General features: G+C 42.2%; 2 protein-coding genes across 15 annotated transcripts in view; one reads left to right on the forward strand and one right to left on the reverse strand.

Moving 5' to 3' along the window:
* grid2ipb (glutamate receptor, ionotropic, delta 2 (Grid2) interacting protein, b) overlaps nucleotides 1-6,837 on the forward strand; it is a 44,297-nt gene extending 37,460 nt beyond the window's left edge. For all 8 annotated transcript variants that reach the window (XM_085169431.1, XM_085169427.1, XM_085169426.1 and 5 more), the window contains 6 exons: nucleotides 1-156; nucleotides 247-333; nucleotides 419-548; nucleotides 697-815; nucleotides 1,846-2,010; nucleotides 2,292-6,837. In XM_085169431.1, the coding sequence (XP_085025557.1) occupies nucleotides 1-156; nucleotides 247-333; nucleotides 419-548; nucleotides 697-815; nucleotides 1,846-2,010; nucleotides 2,292-2,363 (729 nt within the window). In that variant the 3' untranslated portion in view covers nucleotides 2,364-6,837. The remainder of the gene's footprint in view (nucleotides 157-246; nucleotides 334-418; nucleotides 549-696; nucleotides 816-1,845; nucleotides 2,011-2,291) is intronic.
* Nucleotides 6,414-16,595, reverse strand: part of arhgap17a (Rho GTPase activating protein 17a) — a 32,499-nt gene continuing 22,317 nt past the window's right edge. For 2 of the 7 annotated variants that reach the window (XM_085169443.1, XM_085169441.1), the window contains 10 exons: nucleotides 15,721-15,832; nucleotides 15,355-15,436; nucleotides 14,871-14,951; nucleotides 14,665-14,778; nucleotides 14,362-14,453; nucleotides 12,897-13,044; nucleotides 12,415-12,693; nucleotides 11,447-11,589; nucleotides 10,443-10,973; nucleotides 6,414-8,824 (listed from right to left, as the gene is read on the reverse strand). In XM_085169443.1, the coding sequence (XP_085025569.1) occupies nucleotides 8,670-8,824; nucleotides 10,443-10,973; nucleotides 11,447-11,589; nucleotides 12,415-12,693; nucleotides 12,897-13,044; nucleotides 14,362-14,453; nucleotides 14,665-14,778; nucleotides 14,871-14,951; nucleotides 15,355-15,436; nucleotides 15,721-15,832 (1,737 nt within the window). In that variant the 3' untranslated portion in view covers nucleotides 6,414-8,669. Of the gene's footprint in view, nucleotides 10,342-10,442; nucleotides 10,974-11,446; nucleotides 11,590-12,414; nucleotides 12,694-12,896; nucleotides 13,045-14,361; nucleotides 14,454-14,664; nucleotides 14,779-14,870; nucleotides 14,952-15,354; nucleotides 15,437-15,720; nucleotides 15,833-16,595 lie in introns of all 7 variants that reach the window. The other 5 variants (XM_085169445.1, XM_085169442.1, XM_085169444.1 and 2 more) reach the window with 5 other exon arrangements.

The raw sequence follows: 16,595 nt of genomic DNA on the forward strand, positions 1-16,595 counted from the left end.
ATGCTAATGGTGCCTGATTATAAGACTCGCCTGCGGAGCCTCTACTTTAAAACGACCCTACAGGAGAGGACGGAGGAGATGAAGATCGCGTACGATTACATCTACAAGGCTTCAGTGGAGCTCAGGAGCAGCAAGAAACTAGCCAAGATCCTGGAGGTAAGGCTTTGGAGCAGTCGAAATGAAAATAAAGCCATCGGTGAATATCTGTGTTAGCAGTGAATACTTACGGCTTTACTTTACCAACAGTTTGTTCTTGCAATGGGAAATTACCTGAACAACGGGCAGCCGAAGAGCAACAGGACGACCAGTTTTAAGATCAACTTCCTAACTGAGGTACAGCATGGATGTCTGTGCCTTCGACACGGTAAGCTCGAGTTCAGTGTTTAGTCGCTCATGCGCTTCTCCTTCTGTCTCTTAGCTAAGCACAACCAAAACAGTAGACGGGAAATCCACCTTTCTCCACATTTTGGCTAAGTCTTTGTGCCAACACTTCCCAGAGCTGCTCAGCTTTCCCAGAGACCTCACAACAGTGCCTCTGGCAGCTAAAGGTACAATGCTCTAAGTTAATAGTTAATATACAGTAGAATCAGGTGTGCTTCTTTTGCATATTTTATGCTGTTGTTACAGTTTGATTTGCATATTTCCTTTGAGTTTCAATGGGTTTGTTACCTCATCTCCAATATTTTCCCGTGACAGTGAACCAGAGGGCCATTACAACAGAGCTGAGTGACCTTCACTCCACCGTGCAGGACATCAGGGCGGCCTGTCAGAAGATCCAGTCTACCCCTGACGATCACTTCACTTCAGTCATGAGTGTACGATAAAACCCATCCACTTTCAAGGCTGGAGCCTATTCCAGCACACGCAGGGTATACAATGGGTAGTTTGCATGTTATCACAAAGCTGAAACAGTAGGAACGACACTCAGATTAATGTCACAGGGAGTACATGCACACAAAGGCCCAGGTGGGCAGCAGGGTTGAACCCTTATGCTGAGAGGTGACAATGTTAACCACTGTTCCACCATGCACCCCTACAGTAAAATCTGTAAATAAATGAATGATGTTTAAGAGTTAAAGAGCCACTCTTGTGTCTTTGCAGTTTCAGCTTAGCAAAGGAATCACTTGGCTGGCCCTGTCCAGTTCTCATCAACTACAAGCACTCTGATGTTTACTACCATACAGGTTATAATATAAGTGTAAAAAATATTATAAAAGCTCAAGAAAAACTTAACAAAATCGGCTGGTTTTGTTGTCTGGGTTCCATATTGTTGAAACAAACGACATAATGACTTGCCCGCTTCGCACTGCTAAGCTAACCGTTTCCTGGTTGGGTATGATAGTAACACAAACACAATAATAATATGATAATGTTGCACTTCAACAGTCTAATTGACTACAAAGCTACTCATTCTGTCTGACATCTACAGCTATGGTTAGTTCATCATTTAATCCGAATTTAACAAGCAAGCTCCTCGGTCTGTGGGAGGAAAGCAGGGTATTTGGAGAAAAACAGAGAAACAATACGATACATTTCCTGTGCTTGTGTTATTAGGTGTCAGTAGCCAGAAGTATAAGAGGAAAGTCCAGACATATTTGTATGAACTCTCAATAGATATCAATAACATTTCCAAACCAGGACTACTTCAGTTAGTGTACAGGTAGTGGCACCTTGCTTTGCCTCAAACAAGTTTGTAGCACCCATCCATTATTATGGAGGAGTGTAAATATAGAGACAACAGAAATCAGGGCATCATGGCAGCATCACTAATTGTTTTCTAACTCTTCACCCAGTTGCACCATTCATCAAGAGCCCCTGTATATTTGTTAACGTTTGTGCCCACAGACTTTCCTGGAGAACAGCCACCCTGCAATCCAGTCTCTGGAATCATTGCAGACCAGAGCCATGGAGGAGTTCTCCAAGGTGGCCTCCTACTTTGGAGAGGACAGCAAGTCCTCCAGCACAGAGACCTTCTTTGGCATTTTTTCAGAGTTCGTATCCAAGTTTGAGGTGAGCTATTACTCCACTGTTTTCTGTGTTGATAGATGAGCAAGACTAAATTTGACTTGTTCCAGAAGGTGACAGTCATATTTTGGATATATTCAGCAGGCGTGTGACAGACTCAAACCTACTAAACAATGAGGCATTCACACAGACCGGCTGCCTGCAGCTATAAACTGATTAGGCTGCAAAGCGGCACTGTCTATGGAATAAATGAATGTGTTCTAAATCTGAAAATAATGGGGTAAAATGAGTATAAATAAGAGGAGATTATGGTTTTTCTTTTGCAGAGAGCTCTCAGTGAGATCCAGACTCCGGAAAACCCCAGAAGCCCCAGACTGTCTTCCCCTTTGGCCTGGTAGAAGCAAGAAATGCGGGCAGATGTCGGGCCAAACCGAAAAGGCCGGCCGGCTCAGTTTTCACTCTGCTCTCTGTAACCAAAGTGCCAAGATCACACACAGACACTCAAACCAACGGGAACAGAGACCACGTCATCTATAGCAAACACAATGGAAACGCGCTGTATCTGTATGTAGATAAACCACAAGTTAACGAGTGCCCCGTGTGCAGCAGTGCTATTACTTCAGGTGCTGGTAGAGCAGGACTATTCAGGTGTCCACAGATCAATAGGAACTCCACAGCACACACGCAATACTCCCGCCAGTTATTAACGTTATTTACATCTCTTTTTAATGCGCAATAATTGGTAAATTTGTAAAGATTGTTAGAAGGAAGCCTTTCAAGGCCCTTGATTGCGATGCTGCATTAAAGTGAGGTTTAAGCAACGACAACGACTGGTATGACTATTTACATGTTTATTATACGACTATATAAAGTTTATATTTTCTATCAGATCATATTTGAAAATTGTAAAGACGAAGCATAAATGTAGGCTGATGACAGTTATCTGGACTCAAGATGACTGACAGGTGTAGTTCAGTGTTAGTGTTTGATGGTGCGCTCACTGCCTCCCATACTGCAGGATATATTTTAAACATTCAGAAATAGTAGATGGTAGGAGTTTTTAAACTATTTATGTCCAAATAGTGAATCTAGAACATGAATTGTATGACTTGTAGTCATATTTGTTTCCTTTACTGTGAATTTAAATGACATCTATGATGAAAATCCTTTTTCTTTTCTCTTCTGATAGAGGCGAGTTAAAGTCACACACACCCAGCTCTGGTCCTAAAGTGTTGAGGATCTGATGTCTATGGAAGCAAAGCAAGGCCGTAAAGATTGTAGAAATTTAAGTTTTATTAATATTTTAATTTTTCTTCTTCTTGTTATTATTATTATTATTATTATAAAATGTGTTAAAATAACTCAAGCCAAATGTCAAAACTCATCTTGCAGTGATAAAATCAAATTTGTCATTTGAACAAACAAACAGATCTGAAGAGAATTCTTTGGCCTGCATCCTTTAAGGTTACATTGTTACTTATGTCAGTCAAGTGTAAACACTCTACCATGACAGCTCGCAATCAATTTTTTGCCTTTGAATTGTTGCGTTGAAGACTTGGATGGAAATAAAACGGCAATAAGATGGAGTATGACTGCTATCAGTTTGTGATTGAAGGGGGTCAAGCCGGCAATCACATGAAATCTGTTGATGTCCAAATTCACATAAAATAAAAATTAACCACTTGTATTCCCAGTCCAGCCAGAAGCCCATAAATTCCTCCACCACTAGTGACGTAGTTGCTGCAGGTTGGCGATTTAACTGCAAATCAAATAGGTGCTGGGCAACCATACAGGAAGATAAACAGAATACAACCAATTGGCAAACTGTTGAGTTGAATTCCCTACTGCAAAGCGAAACCACACAGATGAGTTGTGCACACTGGCGTAGACTGACTCAGAGTCAGTGTAACATGCAATCTGTCTGCGTTTATAAATTAGATGCAGACTGCAATTGTTTGGAGACATGTTTCCTCCCACCAGGCAACCGGTCTCCAAACAATTGCAGTCTCCTTGTGACTCCTCAGCAGCTGGTCACTGCAACTTACAATCCATTGCCACATGCGCAACAAAATGTTACTGCAATTCAGTACAATCACCGGGCAATTACCAGTTGTTGTTTTTTTCTAGTCGCAAGAAGGTTATGGTCTCATTTTTACTCTAGTGTGACTAAACCTTTAGTATATCTAATACAGAATGCAAAGATTATCTAAATGAATTTAAAAGATTATAAAGCAACGACTAAAAATGTGATATTTAAATTTCAATAATAGGGATTATGCTGTGATTACGATCGGCTATCATTTACTCAGTTGGTCAATGACACATTAGCCACTGAGGTGGGTGGTCATGGCTGATTTCTTACACAGTTTCAGGCATTATCACACTTTCTCTTGAGTGGGGAAGACATACGTTACTCCATGTCTCCACGCAGTATATCTGGACTCACCATCAGAAAACACATTACCGTCCAAATGCAGCCCATTTGCACCCGAACTAAAGCCTGTGAGCATCCGCTCGTATTCATCCAGCATCACTGCTGTTCTCCCTGTGAGGACTCGGTGAAATCCACATTCATTTGCACATTTGTTTTGAGGGTTCCGAGCGATGTTTTGCAAACAATGCTGCACCTTTTACGGCCGGCCATCGGCACATCGTCAAATTCTGTAGTTTCAGAGCATGTGGGTGATTAGTGTCCTTTTTTGTTGTTGGCTGTACTCAAAGGTGAAAGCCAGCTTCATTGTGAAGCGTGAGCTGTTTGCTTCTGGCAAACGTCTAATGGTTGTGCACTTTGTCGAGCCTTTCTAGTGTTCTGAATGCATCTCTGCTCCAACAAGTGGGCGGCCTCTGGATGAATGCGCGTCAACAGGGGGTGCGGGGAGGAAAAACACACTGTAAATGGACATTTCCTGCATTTCTGGTTGTCATGGTGATGTCATGACTCCTCTACAGTACAGTGTACCTGTAGCTGTGTTGTATTTCTGTTTATGAACTATTGAAATTGTAAATTCATTGTTTTTTGCTATGCACTGCTCATCATTTCTTTCTTTTTTAATTGTATTCCCCTGTCCTCCAAGTCCCAGTTCACTTTCTTATTCAAGAGTGTCACCAGGAAATTACCGTTTTATTTATTCTTAATGTATAGCTTTAGTCAGGCTCACGAGGTGACTGTGACCTTGTAAAAATAAATAAATAAAAATAAAAAATACACTCCTAGCTGCTACAGGTGTAGTAACGGTGTTTCTCGTCCCCGTCATTTGCATGTCGGTGCAGTTAATGTATAAAAGCTGTGCAGCTGGTAGCATTTACCCTCCCTGGATATTTAGGTTTAAATACACTTCTGTTAGTCTAGCTAGGTTAACTTATTGGTTCTCTTTTATAACTGTTTTATATGTTTTCATGAAAAGTTGCTAATGTTTTGTGATCATTTTACCTTTCTGTTTGCTTTCCGATGGAGGATATGTTTAAAATGTTTTAAATAAAAAAAAAAATGCCTGAAAGTAACGCCGTTTGATTTATCTGTGCTTTCAGGTGATAGGTTTAGAGTGACCCACGTGTTGAACGCCCATTATTATCAGCTGATAGCAGATATATAAGTATCAACATAAATCAGTCCATGTGCAAATCTCTGCTGAATTCTAATCTGCAGTAAAAGGAAGAAAGCATATGACGTATCATAAATCGACCTGCTGATATACAGCTGTTACTTTGGACGTGATAAAACACAGAGCGCCACCAGCAGCAGCACCTGACGTGACTGTGGAAACAGTAGCCTCTCCACTCTGCCTCCAGACTTTAGTCAATTTAAAATGTACTTTCATCTGAAAAGGGAACAACTTAGCGACAGTTTGGTTTTGTTAGCCCACGTAAAAACACTTCATCTGGTTGGTCTTTGGTGGCTTGATATTAGGAACGTGACAGCAGCGTGATGAAGGCTCTTGGTGCAATTACACCAGCTTTAATCCACTCCTCGTGAAGGTCTCCCAAGTTCTTGAATCGACTTTTTCCAACAATCCTCTCAGGGCTGCAGTCATCCCTGTTGCTTGTGCACCCTTTCCCCTTCCAGTTATCTTTCCATTAATATCCTCTGTGGCAGCACTCTGAAGGGTCAGACTTCTGTGGCTTATCCTCCTCGTGGAAAGCGTGGATGGTCATCATGTGAACAGCTCAGTCTACAGTCAACTGAAATATTTTAATGACCCAAATAATCTTATTTCAGTTTAACCTGATCGTTTTAGCATAATTGCATATAGCCCTTCAGTGGCAACAGGAAAAAATGTTTATTGGTAACATTTTGTTAATGCAATTTAAAAAAAAAAAAAAAAAAAAAGCTTTTTAATCAGTGACATTAGCAACTTTTTAAAATCATATTACAGGAATATTTTAACCCTCATTCTTTGAGGCTGTCACAGGACAAGAGTCGAGGCACAAGACAATCAACCTGGAGCAGATTTAAATAGTTTCTTCATATACTTTATTTTCTTTGGAAAGGAAAGCATTCATATTACATGTTTTTATTCCAAATTTAAGCTCACCAGACAGCATACATATAAAACTATGGAACTTAAAAATGCAGCATCATTATCATCATTTCTAGTTTAATGGCATTTGTTTGTTCTCTCAACGCACAAGGATAAGGCAGCAAGGTACAAGAGTGCACAGAGAGAGAAAGGAGGGGATCATAATGCTTTGATTGTCTCTGAAAAACACAACTCGACTTCTTTTCAGGGCAACTGCAGCATCCAAGACCTTCTCACCTGGTACCATGTTGGGTCAGCTCTCTAAGAACCAAAATCTGCATTTATCAGAGGCCAAAAAATAATAATAACAATAAAGCAAAGTTTACACAGAAAATACAACAAAGCCATTTAAAATTTTTTTTTTAAAAAATCCAAAAATAACAGACCGGGCAAAAATCTAACACCACATCACTACTGAGATATCACAGCACCGTGTTCACTCAGCTCAGTGGGAAAGACAGAGAGAGAGGGAAAAAACCCCAAGCCCTCTATAACCGAGTTCACTAGAAAACCACTCAATGAGTCTGGCCTGCGCTCAAGTGCAAAATCAGCTCTTTATGCATCTTTCTGCTCAGGGTGATGTTTCACTACATTCGCTCACGCTCAGCCCCGCTGTGTGTAATGCCCTGGCGAACGCCGGAGAGCACACTAAGATAGACTGGAGAAACAGAAAGGCAAAAAATACTGACTGCATTCAGGCTGGGAGGGTCAGGCTGACCCCTGCTACGTCTGCGTAGAAAACCCAAAACACATTTAAATACACAACTTCTGCAGAACAATGCAGAAGCGCACAGTTTCTTATCGGACACGGCCTGAAACATACCCGCTACCGACACAGCTTCTTAGAAATACTGTGGTACTAGAAGGGAATACCCCCCCTCCTCCATACAGTAAATGCGTATTTCATAGTTCTGGGAGGAACCGATAAGGCATGGTGCATATTTAAAGACTGCATTAAAGATATCAAGCCACTAGGGAATGTATTTTTGCTTTAAATTGGTAAATAAATACAGGCAGGAGGAAAAAGAAATAAAAGTATGGGTTTCCATATAAAGGGGGAGAAAAGGGAAAGTTAAGTGTTTGAGACGACTGGAAACCTGCAGTCACAGCTACACTTCAACTGTTTTGGTTTCTATTCCATCCACCTTTTAAAAATACAACTTATTTATTTCTTGATCTAAGGCCATGTTCAACACTGAAAAATACTCACACACAGAAAAACCCCACCTCACACCAAATACAACTGAGTCCTATCAGTCCGTAGTTTGGCAACTGCCCCACATTACCCCACCGTGCTCTTTTATATTGCCGTAACACCGTCTCTAACAGCAGTGCTGATCCAACATCTGCCCTTCGTTTCTGCTACGCTCTTCTTTGACGTCTGGTGCTTGATCTGCAGGGAGTGTGGTGTAAAGACAGAGGGGCCGGTACATGTCGCAGGGTGAAGGCTTTGTATCACGAGTCTCCCTGCAAAAATCACATCTGGCAACATCATGGAGGTCGAAAAGACTGTCGGGAAGCGAGTGCCGATGACGGCTGAGACACACGAACTGCACTAAACAACAGTAGAAACAGTGTAAAACACCAATTGCATGTGGACGCTACCTCTGTTGTCAGACTATAAACCAAAAATTTGGCATTTACATGACTATCATCTAGATTTCCTAGTACACTGTTTCACACATATGAATTAAATTAAAAACAGAATGAAGCGACGGAGCTGGGGGTTGCAAAGCGGCTTGCGTGTGAGATCCTTTAGCTGATGTGAGCTGGGATCAGCTCAGTTCTGTGAATTTATAGTGATGTTTTACCCCTTTTAGCTTAAAGATGTGTTATATAATCAATAACTATACTGACTGTAAGCTGTAGTTATGGCATTTATAAAAGTGAAGACAACCAGTAGTAATGCTTTAAGACAAACTGCCACTCATCTAGCTTACCCCCTATAATAATGTGATGTTAAAATGTGTGTGTAGTAGTGGGTATAAATACTAATAGAGCTCGCATATAATAAACTAGCATGTCAAAGATTAATCATGTGACTGGAGAAATGTTTTATGTATTTTGCTGACAGGAAGCTGTTTGACCTCCATGATGGCCACCATTAGTGTGTCGTCCTTCATGACCAGGCACAGTTGGAGAGGTTCATCTTTTATATGAGGGCTGCAGATATAGGCAGGCGCCTCCTTATAGGACAGTGCTCTCGCTCTCCAGGTCACAGTCTTTAGGAAGAGGCGGCGAGGAGGAGGAGGAGAAGGCGGTGGCAGTCGGCAGCTGCTGGTCTACTGCCGTGAGGTCAGGGGCCAAAGCTCGACTCAAACCTTTGAAAGGAATCACCGGATCTACAAAGCGGGACACATCATGGAAGACAGATTAGTTGCGGTGAGGAAACACGTAAGCTTAGTCACAATAGCAAATAATCTTTAGATAAAAGGAGATGTGTGATGTAACAGCTGAAGCAGATAATTCCACTTACTGTTTATGTTAGCAAGGGACTGCAAATAGGATGCACCAAAAAGATAAATGCCCACATGACAAACAGCAGCCATAATGGCAAACACGTGCCCGATGTATGAAAACACTTAAAGCTGCTGCAGAGCAGTCAAACTGTGTCATATTTTCCGCAGATTAAAACTGAAGTGGAGCAGAGGTTTGGCAAGTGAGGAGTTCTCCAGCCAGCAGGTGGCACTGTGCAACAGAGACTGACGAGCAGCAGTGCAACAAACCAGTGGAAGCAGAGAGAAAATGTAAAGTCCGGAAAGATGTTTCTGTTTCATTTTAGCTGGAAAACGTATTTGCATTTGAATGCAATTAATAAAACAAGGGCATTACACTGTTTTGGGGGTGGGTGGAGGGGTGGACATGATTCTGAATACTGGAAACACAAACATGCATGTTAGAGGTGCACATGAGTTAAAAAAAATACAAAAAAGGGGCAACCAGCTTAAAAACTCCACAACACGGATCACTTCATATTTCTGAAAATCTGAACGGAGTTTCCCGGACAGTGAAGGGTTTGAAAGCCTCGCTAAGAGCTGATCAGAGTTTCAAACCCTTTTGTTTGTGATTACACAGTGACAGCCGATGAAAATGACTCGTGAGCAATGACAGCTCTGATGCCAGACTGCCGTATTACCTGTAGTGAGACATCCACTTCTGGAAACATGTTTTTGAGAAGCAGTGGAAGATAAAGTGAACAGTTTAATCGAGTCCATCAGTGTGAAGCTCTCAGGTGTCTTTCCGTGTTAATGGAAAAAACACAACATTTTTAAAGTTAGTGCACAAACATAAGCCAAAAAATTCAGTGGAAACATTTTAATGATTCGTGTTTCACCTTCAGGTATTTCTTTATATATTGGAGTAGCTAGCAAAGTCTGTATGGTACAGAAGAAGAGGACATTAATCCAATCCAACCTGTGGGAGGTGCTTAGAAAACATGGGGTGACATGTGTCTCAATGACTCGAATGAATGGCCCACAATAAGTGGGTAAAGATCAGTGAGGCCATATTCCCTCTATACTTTGCAACTCAACTGATGAATTGAAGTCTGAGTGTTTAAAAACACAACATTTTCTTTCTTTTTTTTAAAGATCTCAAGAGGAACAAATATTATCTGCTGATTTCTTCCTCATTATTCGACTGGAAGCAGCAACTGTATCAAATATCTGCTTTTCACATCAGAAGTGGGTTTCTCACTAAAATCCATCACACATCATGGGACAGTCGTGCATCAAAGCTGGTTTTAAAAAAAAAGGATGTGAAAGAGCCGGCAGGCTGTGATGATGATATATATTTAAAAGGAAAAAAAGTGCTACTTCAAGTGTCAATTATCAACAAACCTCACAAGTGTGTCTTTAACCTGCAGAGGTATTACAGTGAAGAGTGTTAGAATTACAGTACATTAGTATTAGGTTAGTAATGACACTATTACACACACTTCACATAAGAAACGGTACCCACCCATCATCTTGGTGCAGATCCCGTTGGTCTCATTGGTCACTGTGGTGGGTTGGGGCGGCGGGGGGATGTTGGGTCTGTTCCGTGGTTTGGGGACAGGCCGCGGCCGGGGAAGCGAGCCCGACTGGTAGGGAGATGGAGATGGGGATGGAGGGGTAACTGCATCCTGGCAGGGTGGAGGGGTGTCTGGAGGGGTTGGGGTTCCTGGGGGTGAGGGGTCGGCGCTGTGCTGGTCCCCGCTGGACTGGCCGAAGGATGTGGGCTGCACAGAGGGATTGGCCTGCGTCGGAGGTTCTGGGGGTGGATGGCTCGGCGCCTGGATCGGGGGCTGGTTACTCGAATGGCGCCGATGTGTGGCACTTGGATGTGAGGTGGGGGAGGTTGCAGAGGTGGACGAATGGCTAGACAGGGGTCTGGGGGTGGAACTGAAAGTCTGGGAGGAGACAGAGGATGCGGAGTGGTTTACAGAATTACAGGGCTGACTGGGTGGAGGGTTTGTGGGTTTGGGAGGAGCAGGAGCCTGCTTCTTGGTACCTGGAAGCAAAAGGTAAACTGCCATTATTGGTGGGAAACATAAATAAAAGTTCAAAAGTATACATACGATGTCCATCTGTATAAGAAAATCTAGGCCCCAGTCCCACAGGCCTAGACACCTTCTGCCAACCACAGGTCACGAGGGAAAGACGTGCATTCCCTGATCAATTGTGAGTAGCTGCTGGAACCTGAAGTGACCATTAGAGGAACTGTAATTTTTTGGGACTTGGGTACTGGCTTAATTTTTCACTAGCCATCAATCTCATACCATCTCCAAGAGCCATGCAAACAGTGATGGTCCCACCCTAAAGTCTGTTTGCAGGGGTCTGGCTATTCAGAGGGAGGAATTATGGGAATTCAACCCATGCAGAAGCTGTACCAATGTCCTAAACATATTTAGATCTTTATTTAATTAGTATTTCTAAGCAATGAATGACTGACTTATTGCACCACTTTAGGGTGTAGATTCTTACCTCTGCGCATCATATGTGGACTGGGCCCCATGGATCCAGCCACAGGGGTTCCAGTGCCCAGCTGGCCAGCAGCCTGGCTGCCTCCTCCAGAGCCATTCCTCTGGAGCGCAGGGGTTGGGGTGGAGTCACGTAGCTTTGGGCTGCTTAAGAGAAAGAACACACACACACCAAAAAAAAAAGAAAAGAAAAAGAAAGAAGAAGCTTTAAACCATCAAGTTGGCCGAAACTGAGTAGCACATATGCAACAGCATCCAGCCTTGAATGTTTTTAAGAGCTATTAAAGTAGAACCAGGTTTATTTTAGTAGTAGCAAACCCCTCTCATGTGCTGCATAGTATGTGCCACAAATATAATCTGGGAGGCTCATCTAAATTTGCTTTCCCAGTGGAGTCTGTAGAGCCAAAAATGCTGAACTGAATAGTGTCATCTGTCTGAAAATGAATGTTGTCTTTTCAGCAACTAAATCAAAGACACTCGTTCAGTCTTTGCATAAAAGGCGCCAATGTCCAGGCTTTTCAAAGCAGTTTGAGCCAGTTAGTGTGAGTTTCCTGCTGATTCTAGTGATTTGGGGAGGAAAGCAGAGGGATGGGAAGTCAAGAGGCCCTGAGAGCGACTGTTAGTGGAATGACAGAGGCCATTGTTGTGCCATTTCAGTGGGCTGACTTTAGAGTCGTCTGCATAGCTGCAACTGGTGGTGGCGTAAGAAAACTTGTGGTTTTGTTAGAGAAACCACCAGCTGATCTAAGGTGACCAAGAGAAGAGCTGATGTCTGTGAGGTGCCAGTGAGCCATGCATTAATAAACCTCTCCACTTTATGCAACTAATCAGATTGACGTTGTGTGTTTACCGACAATTCACTAATGTCTTCCTGCAGTTTGAACCCTGAAAACATAAACGCATGCATGTGTGCTTGTAAGGCATGCTACGTTTTTGCCACCAGCAGCAGAGATGCAGGGAAACACCTCTTACCTGAGCTCCTCTGTGTGCTGGGCTAGAAGCTGCTGAGCAGCTGCAAGAGCAGCAAGACCCTGTGCCAAACTTTGCTGGAAAGGATCAGACCCTGAACCCCCAGGTGAAGCTTGTGACTGGGGCTCAGCCGAGGCCTGGGGAACCTGCCCAGCCCCGTGTCCCTGTCCCTGAGCCTCCACGGGGGGTAAAGGAGGCTGGAAAGCAGGTGAAGTGTGCTGCTTTCTACCTAAAGTGTTACTGCCTCTACGAAGGGTGTGGTCCGAGTGCTTGTTAGTGGTACTACACAGGGATAGCAGGGAGACGGTGAAGGAGAGAAACAAAAACCACCAAAAGAGATTCATGATTAGGGCAGAATCACCACAGCATAACGAGAAAAGTGACCGGATTATTTACACCAACATTATCTAGAAGCATAAGAAAGCAGCTGGATTAAAAGGCACAAATGAATCAGAGTGATCAGCGAGCAACTTCTGGAGGATTACTTGTCTTTGCGTCCTGCGTCGTTCTCTGGTCCCACCATGCTGCCAGGTCTCTTCCTTTCAATGGTGCCAGAGTCATAATCCAAGTGATTGTTGTGGTTGGATGCAGGTGTGGGCATCGCAAAAATGCCAGAAACATTGAACTCCACGTCTATAAAAACACAGTTAAGAAAAACAGGTTAAACTGTATAAAGAAAGAGTGCAGGTGGGTGTTATAGCGCCCCCTTTTGGTTAAATAAACAGCAAACGAACAATTTCACGTAAATTTAACGTTATTCACTGTAATGCACAGAATGTTCAATCAATCCATGTTTGCATTCTTTACTTTAGGCTAGCTTGTGACCTGTGATAGAGGGAGAACCTAACTGAACAAGACCATGGAGGTCTCGGGTCATTATCCAAGCTTGTTAGACTGAAACACAGAAAACAAGCCGAAAACACTCATTTTTATGTGTAAGAAGAAGCAGATGTTGCCAGATGACAGATGTTTACTTTGTTTATTCTGACACAAACATTAGCCTATTATTCAGTTTACATTAGGCTGGAATGCACCAAAAACCCTTCATAACCTGCTCAAAAACACACAATTCAAATTTAACTGAACGAAATTAAGAATCAAAGATTTGCCTGAAAGTGTTTGTCTACAGACTGTGAAAGGAGTTTCCACAAACACAGTCAGCAATTTACCAAAGTCCTTATTATTGTGAGGTGATAGCTCCCACTGTCTCATCATCCCTCTCTGTATGTGCACCAGAGATGCTCAATTATGGCAACACTAGTAATATATCATCTCTGCCTAAGATACAGGCCCTCAACAGAGACTATAAGAGAGGCTTTAACTAACCTGCCTGTGCAACCCAGGCAAATATGCAGCTGCCTCAGAACTTTACATACATCCAACATCAGTATGGATGTCATGGTATTTCTGGCTTTTCATGATTTTGTTAAACAGTTTTTTTTCCAGGGTGCAATGAATGCACACCATCCATCCTTAATGACTTTAAAAAACAAGAATTGGGTGCACAAGTCTTTAGGATTTTCTGGAATCCACCAAAAGCACCTGGTCGAGGTGTGACTCTCTAAGGGAGAGTACACCAGATATTAGTGGGGGCGTGTGTGTTTATTTAACCCAGTATGTAAACTATTGTTACACATTAACAGTAAGAGGGAGTTTTACTTTCATTTAGTTCTTCAGTTCGCTGGATTTGGTGAGTGTTTAAAGCAACTTTTATGTATATGACATTCAATAAAAGACATCTTCCAGCCAGCCTCTAAAGTACAAAAAACTGCTTGACCTTGGTCATCTTATCTCAGTCCCCTTTCACTCCTGATTATCGGCCTTGCAAGGCAATCAATATCAGCTGCCTTCCCCATGACTGCCTTATATACTGATAGGACTAATGGCTTCAAAGAAGGTAAATAAGGTCAGACTGAAAATAAGCAGCTATAGAGGAAACCCAAGACTTACCCTCAGGAAAGAACCAGTCAGCATGTTGGATAATGGGCTCAACAATGGCCACCACGTGCACAGAGGTAGCTGCAGCCATCTCAGCCAGACTCCTGGGTGTGCATACATAGATGTGCAAAAATTAGATGCTTTCTGACATAATGACGGATAAACTGAAATAAGCTTAAATAACAGACTATCGTTTCTACGTTTTCTTCACCACCCTAGACTAGGCTCTGACCTCCCAGACACTGTTACATCTCCCTTGTTTTAAACATAACTGACAAGTAAGCTGCAACAGATTATTCTGTCTTGCCCGCTCACCCTTCAGTCTTGGCCCAGAGCAAATTGGGTCCCAGGACAATGGAAATGTTGCTAGGGGTCATTTTGTTCTGCTCGCTCTCCTGAGCCAATTTGGCTAAAAACTTCACCAGATACCTAAAAGAAAACACAGAGGGCAGAGAGGTGAGAATAGTCTTGCGTGACAGACAAAAGCAAAATCAGTCCCTATGTAGGTTTCAGCGACTGACCTCAGGTTGTTTTTGTTGTTCTTTGGTAGTTTATCACATACAACCCAGAGCGCCTGGAGCCGTTTGTCTGGGTCTGACACACTAGAATGATAGAAGAAAGTAGATAAATAACAGCACAGCTCATTATTTATGGAAGACATAAGAAGCCAAAAATATACATAAAAATATGTATTTCAAATCCACCAAAATAAAAGCATTAAAATTTAATTATTTATAGGTTTCACATGGCAAATTTAAAATTGTTTATATAAACTGCTTTTATTTTAATCAAATTCATTTTCAGTTTTTGTCATCATTCTCCCTTCTCACATTATACAGGAAACTTAAAGAAGCATATTAAAAACCTTTGATTACATGTTTATTTATCAACTTTTGAAGTGTCCGTCCTTTATCATTACTGGTGTAATCTCCAGATGGCAAGTAAAACGTCAATCTGTAATGTGCTGTGTAAAGATAGATTCAGCAGGACTATTTAGAGCCTTGCCTGGATGCCTGGATCCATTCATCATAAAGCTGGAAGGTCATTAGAGGTTCAGGGAGTTCCCTCAGGTAGGATTTTAGTGCTCCTGTAACCACACATGTGCACAATAGTTTTATTTAAAAACACTATTACAGGCAAAAATGTAGATGAAATAAAATCGAGCTGCTACGTCATTTATCAGTTAGAATCGTGAAGAGTGAAAATGACCTATCCCTGAGTTTGTCACTGAAATATGAAGAAGAAAATACAAAGTTTAAAAGAAACATTAATTATAATAAACAGCAAATATTTGCTTGGTTTTTAGATTTTGGTCCAAACTTTACACTAAGAGATACAACAGCTGAAGAACGGTGCCGGTTTGGAACGTACCAGCGACAGCGTGGGGGTCAGAGTAGAACTCCTCCAGCTGTGAAGTGGAACAGTCGAGCGCCGCCTTTAGCTTCTTTAACTTGGACGCCCCTGCTGCAATTCTGAATAGACCCTGACACACACACACACACACACACACACACACACAGTTACAGACAGACTCTGTATCCACTACGTATACTCCCTCTGCCAGCTGCACACAATGAAACCTTAAAGCAGGCAAACAAACACACCCACCAGTCACAGCATAGCGAGCTATTTACTTTGACACATAAACAAAGGCTGTCTTCACACCATAATGACACAGACTGGACTCACAGGGGAATGAATCGGGAAACAAATAATGTGATTTGGAGTTAACACTTGCCCTTTTTCCTCCCTCCCTTTTTACACAATCACGGGGGAAACAAAACCTTCTGATTTATGGACAGGAGACAAGCACGTCCCAGCACATTGTATTCTAAATTTGTATCAGGGTGGAGACGTAAACATTTCGTGTCTATTCGCGTTCACCATAACATGGCGACCATTTCTCTGGAACAGCGTCACGGAAAATCATTTGCAATTTGCTCATCTCCTTAGATGTTCGTGTAAACAAACAATTAAAAGCTTAGTTTCAATTTTCTCAATGACCAGTCGAGCCGTTTATGTCACTTCTAATTAAAATGCCAGCATTACTTTCACTTCACTGGTTAAAACGAGTAGTAAAGTAAAAGCCAATAAGCTCATCAAACTAGATAAGAACTGATTTCTAAAACGAGTATCGACAACCTATCAAAAGCATTAAAAAGAGGCTGTACTAAAACCTCTTATAGAAATCAAACTTTGGCGGGAGCACACTGAGTAAAAGCAGAACAACATGGAAGTCTGTGCTT

The sequence above is a fragment of the Neolamprologus multifasciatus genome, chromosome 8 (genome assembly GCF_963576455.1).
Source record: "Neolamprologus multifasciatus chromosome 8, fNeoMul1.2, whole genome shotgun sequence".
Classification (NCBI taxonomy): Eukaryota; Metazoa; Chordata; class Actinopteri; order Cichliformes; family Cichlidae; genus Neolamprologus; species Neolamprologus multifasciatus.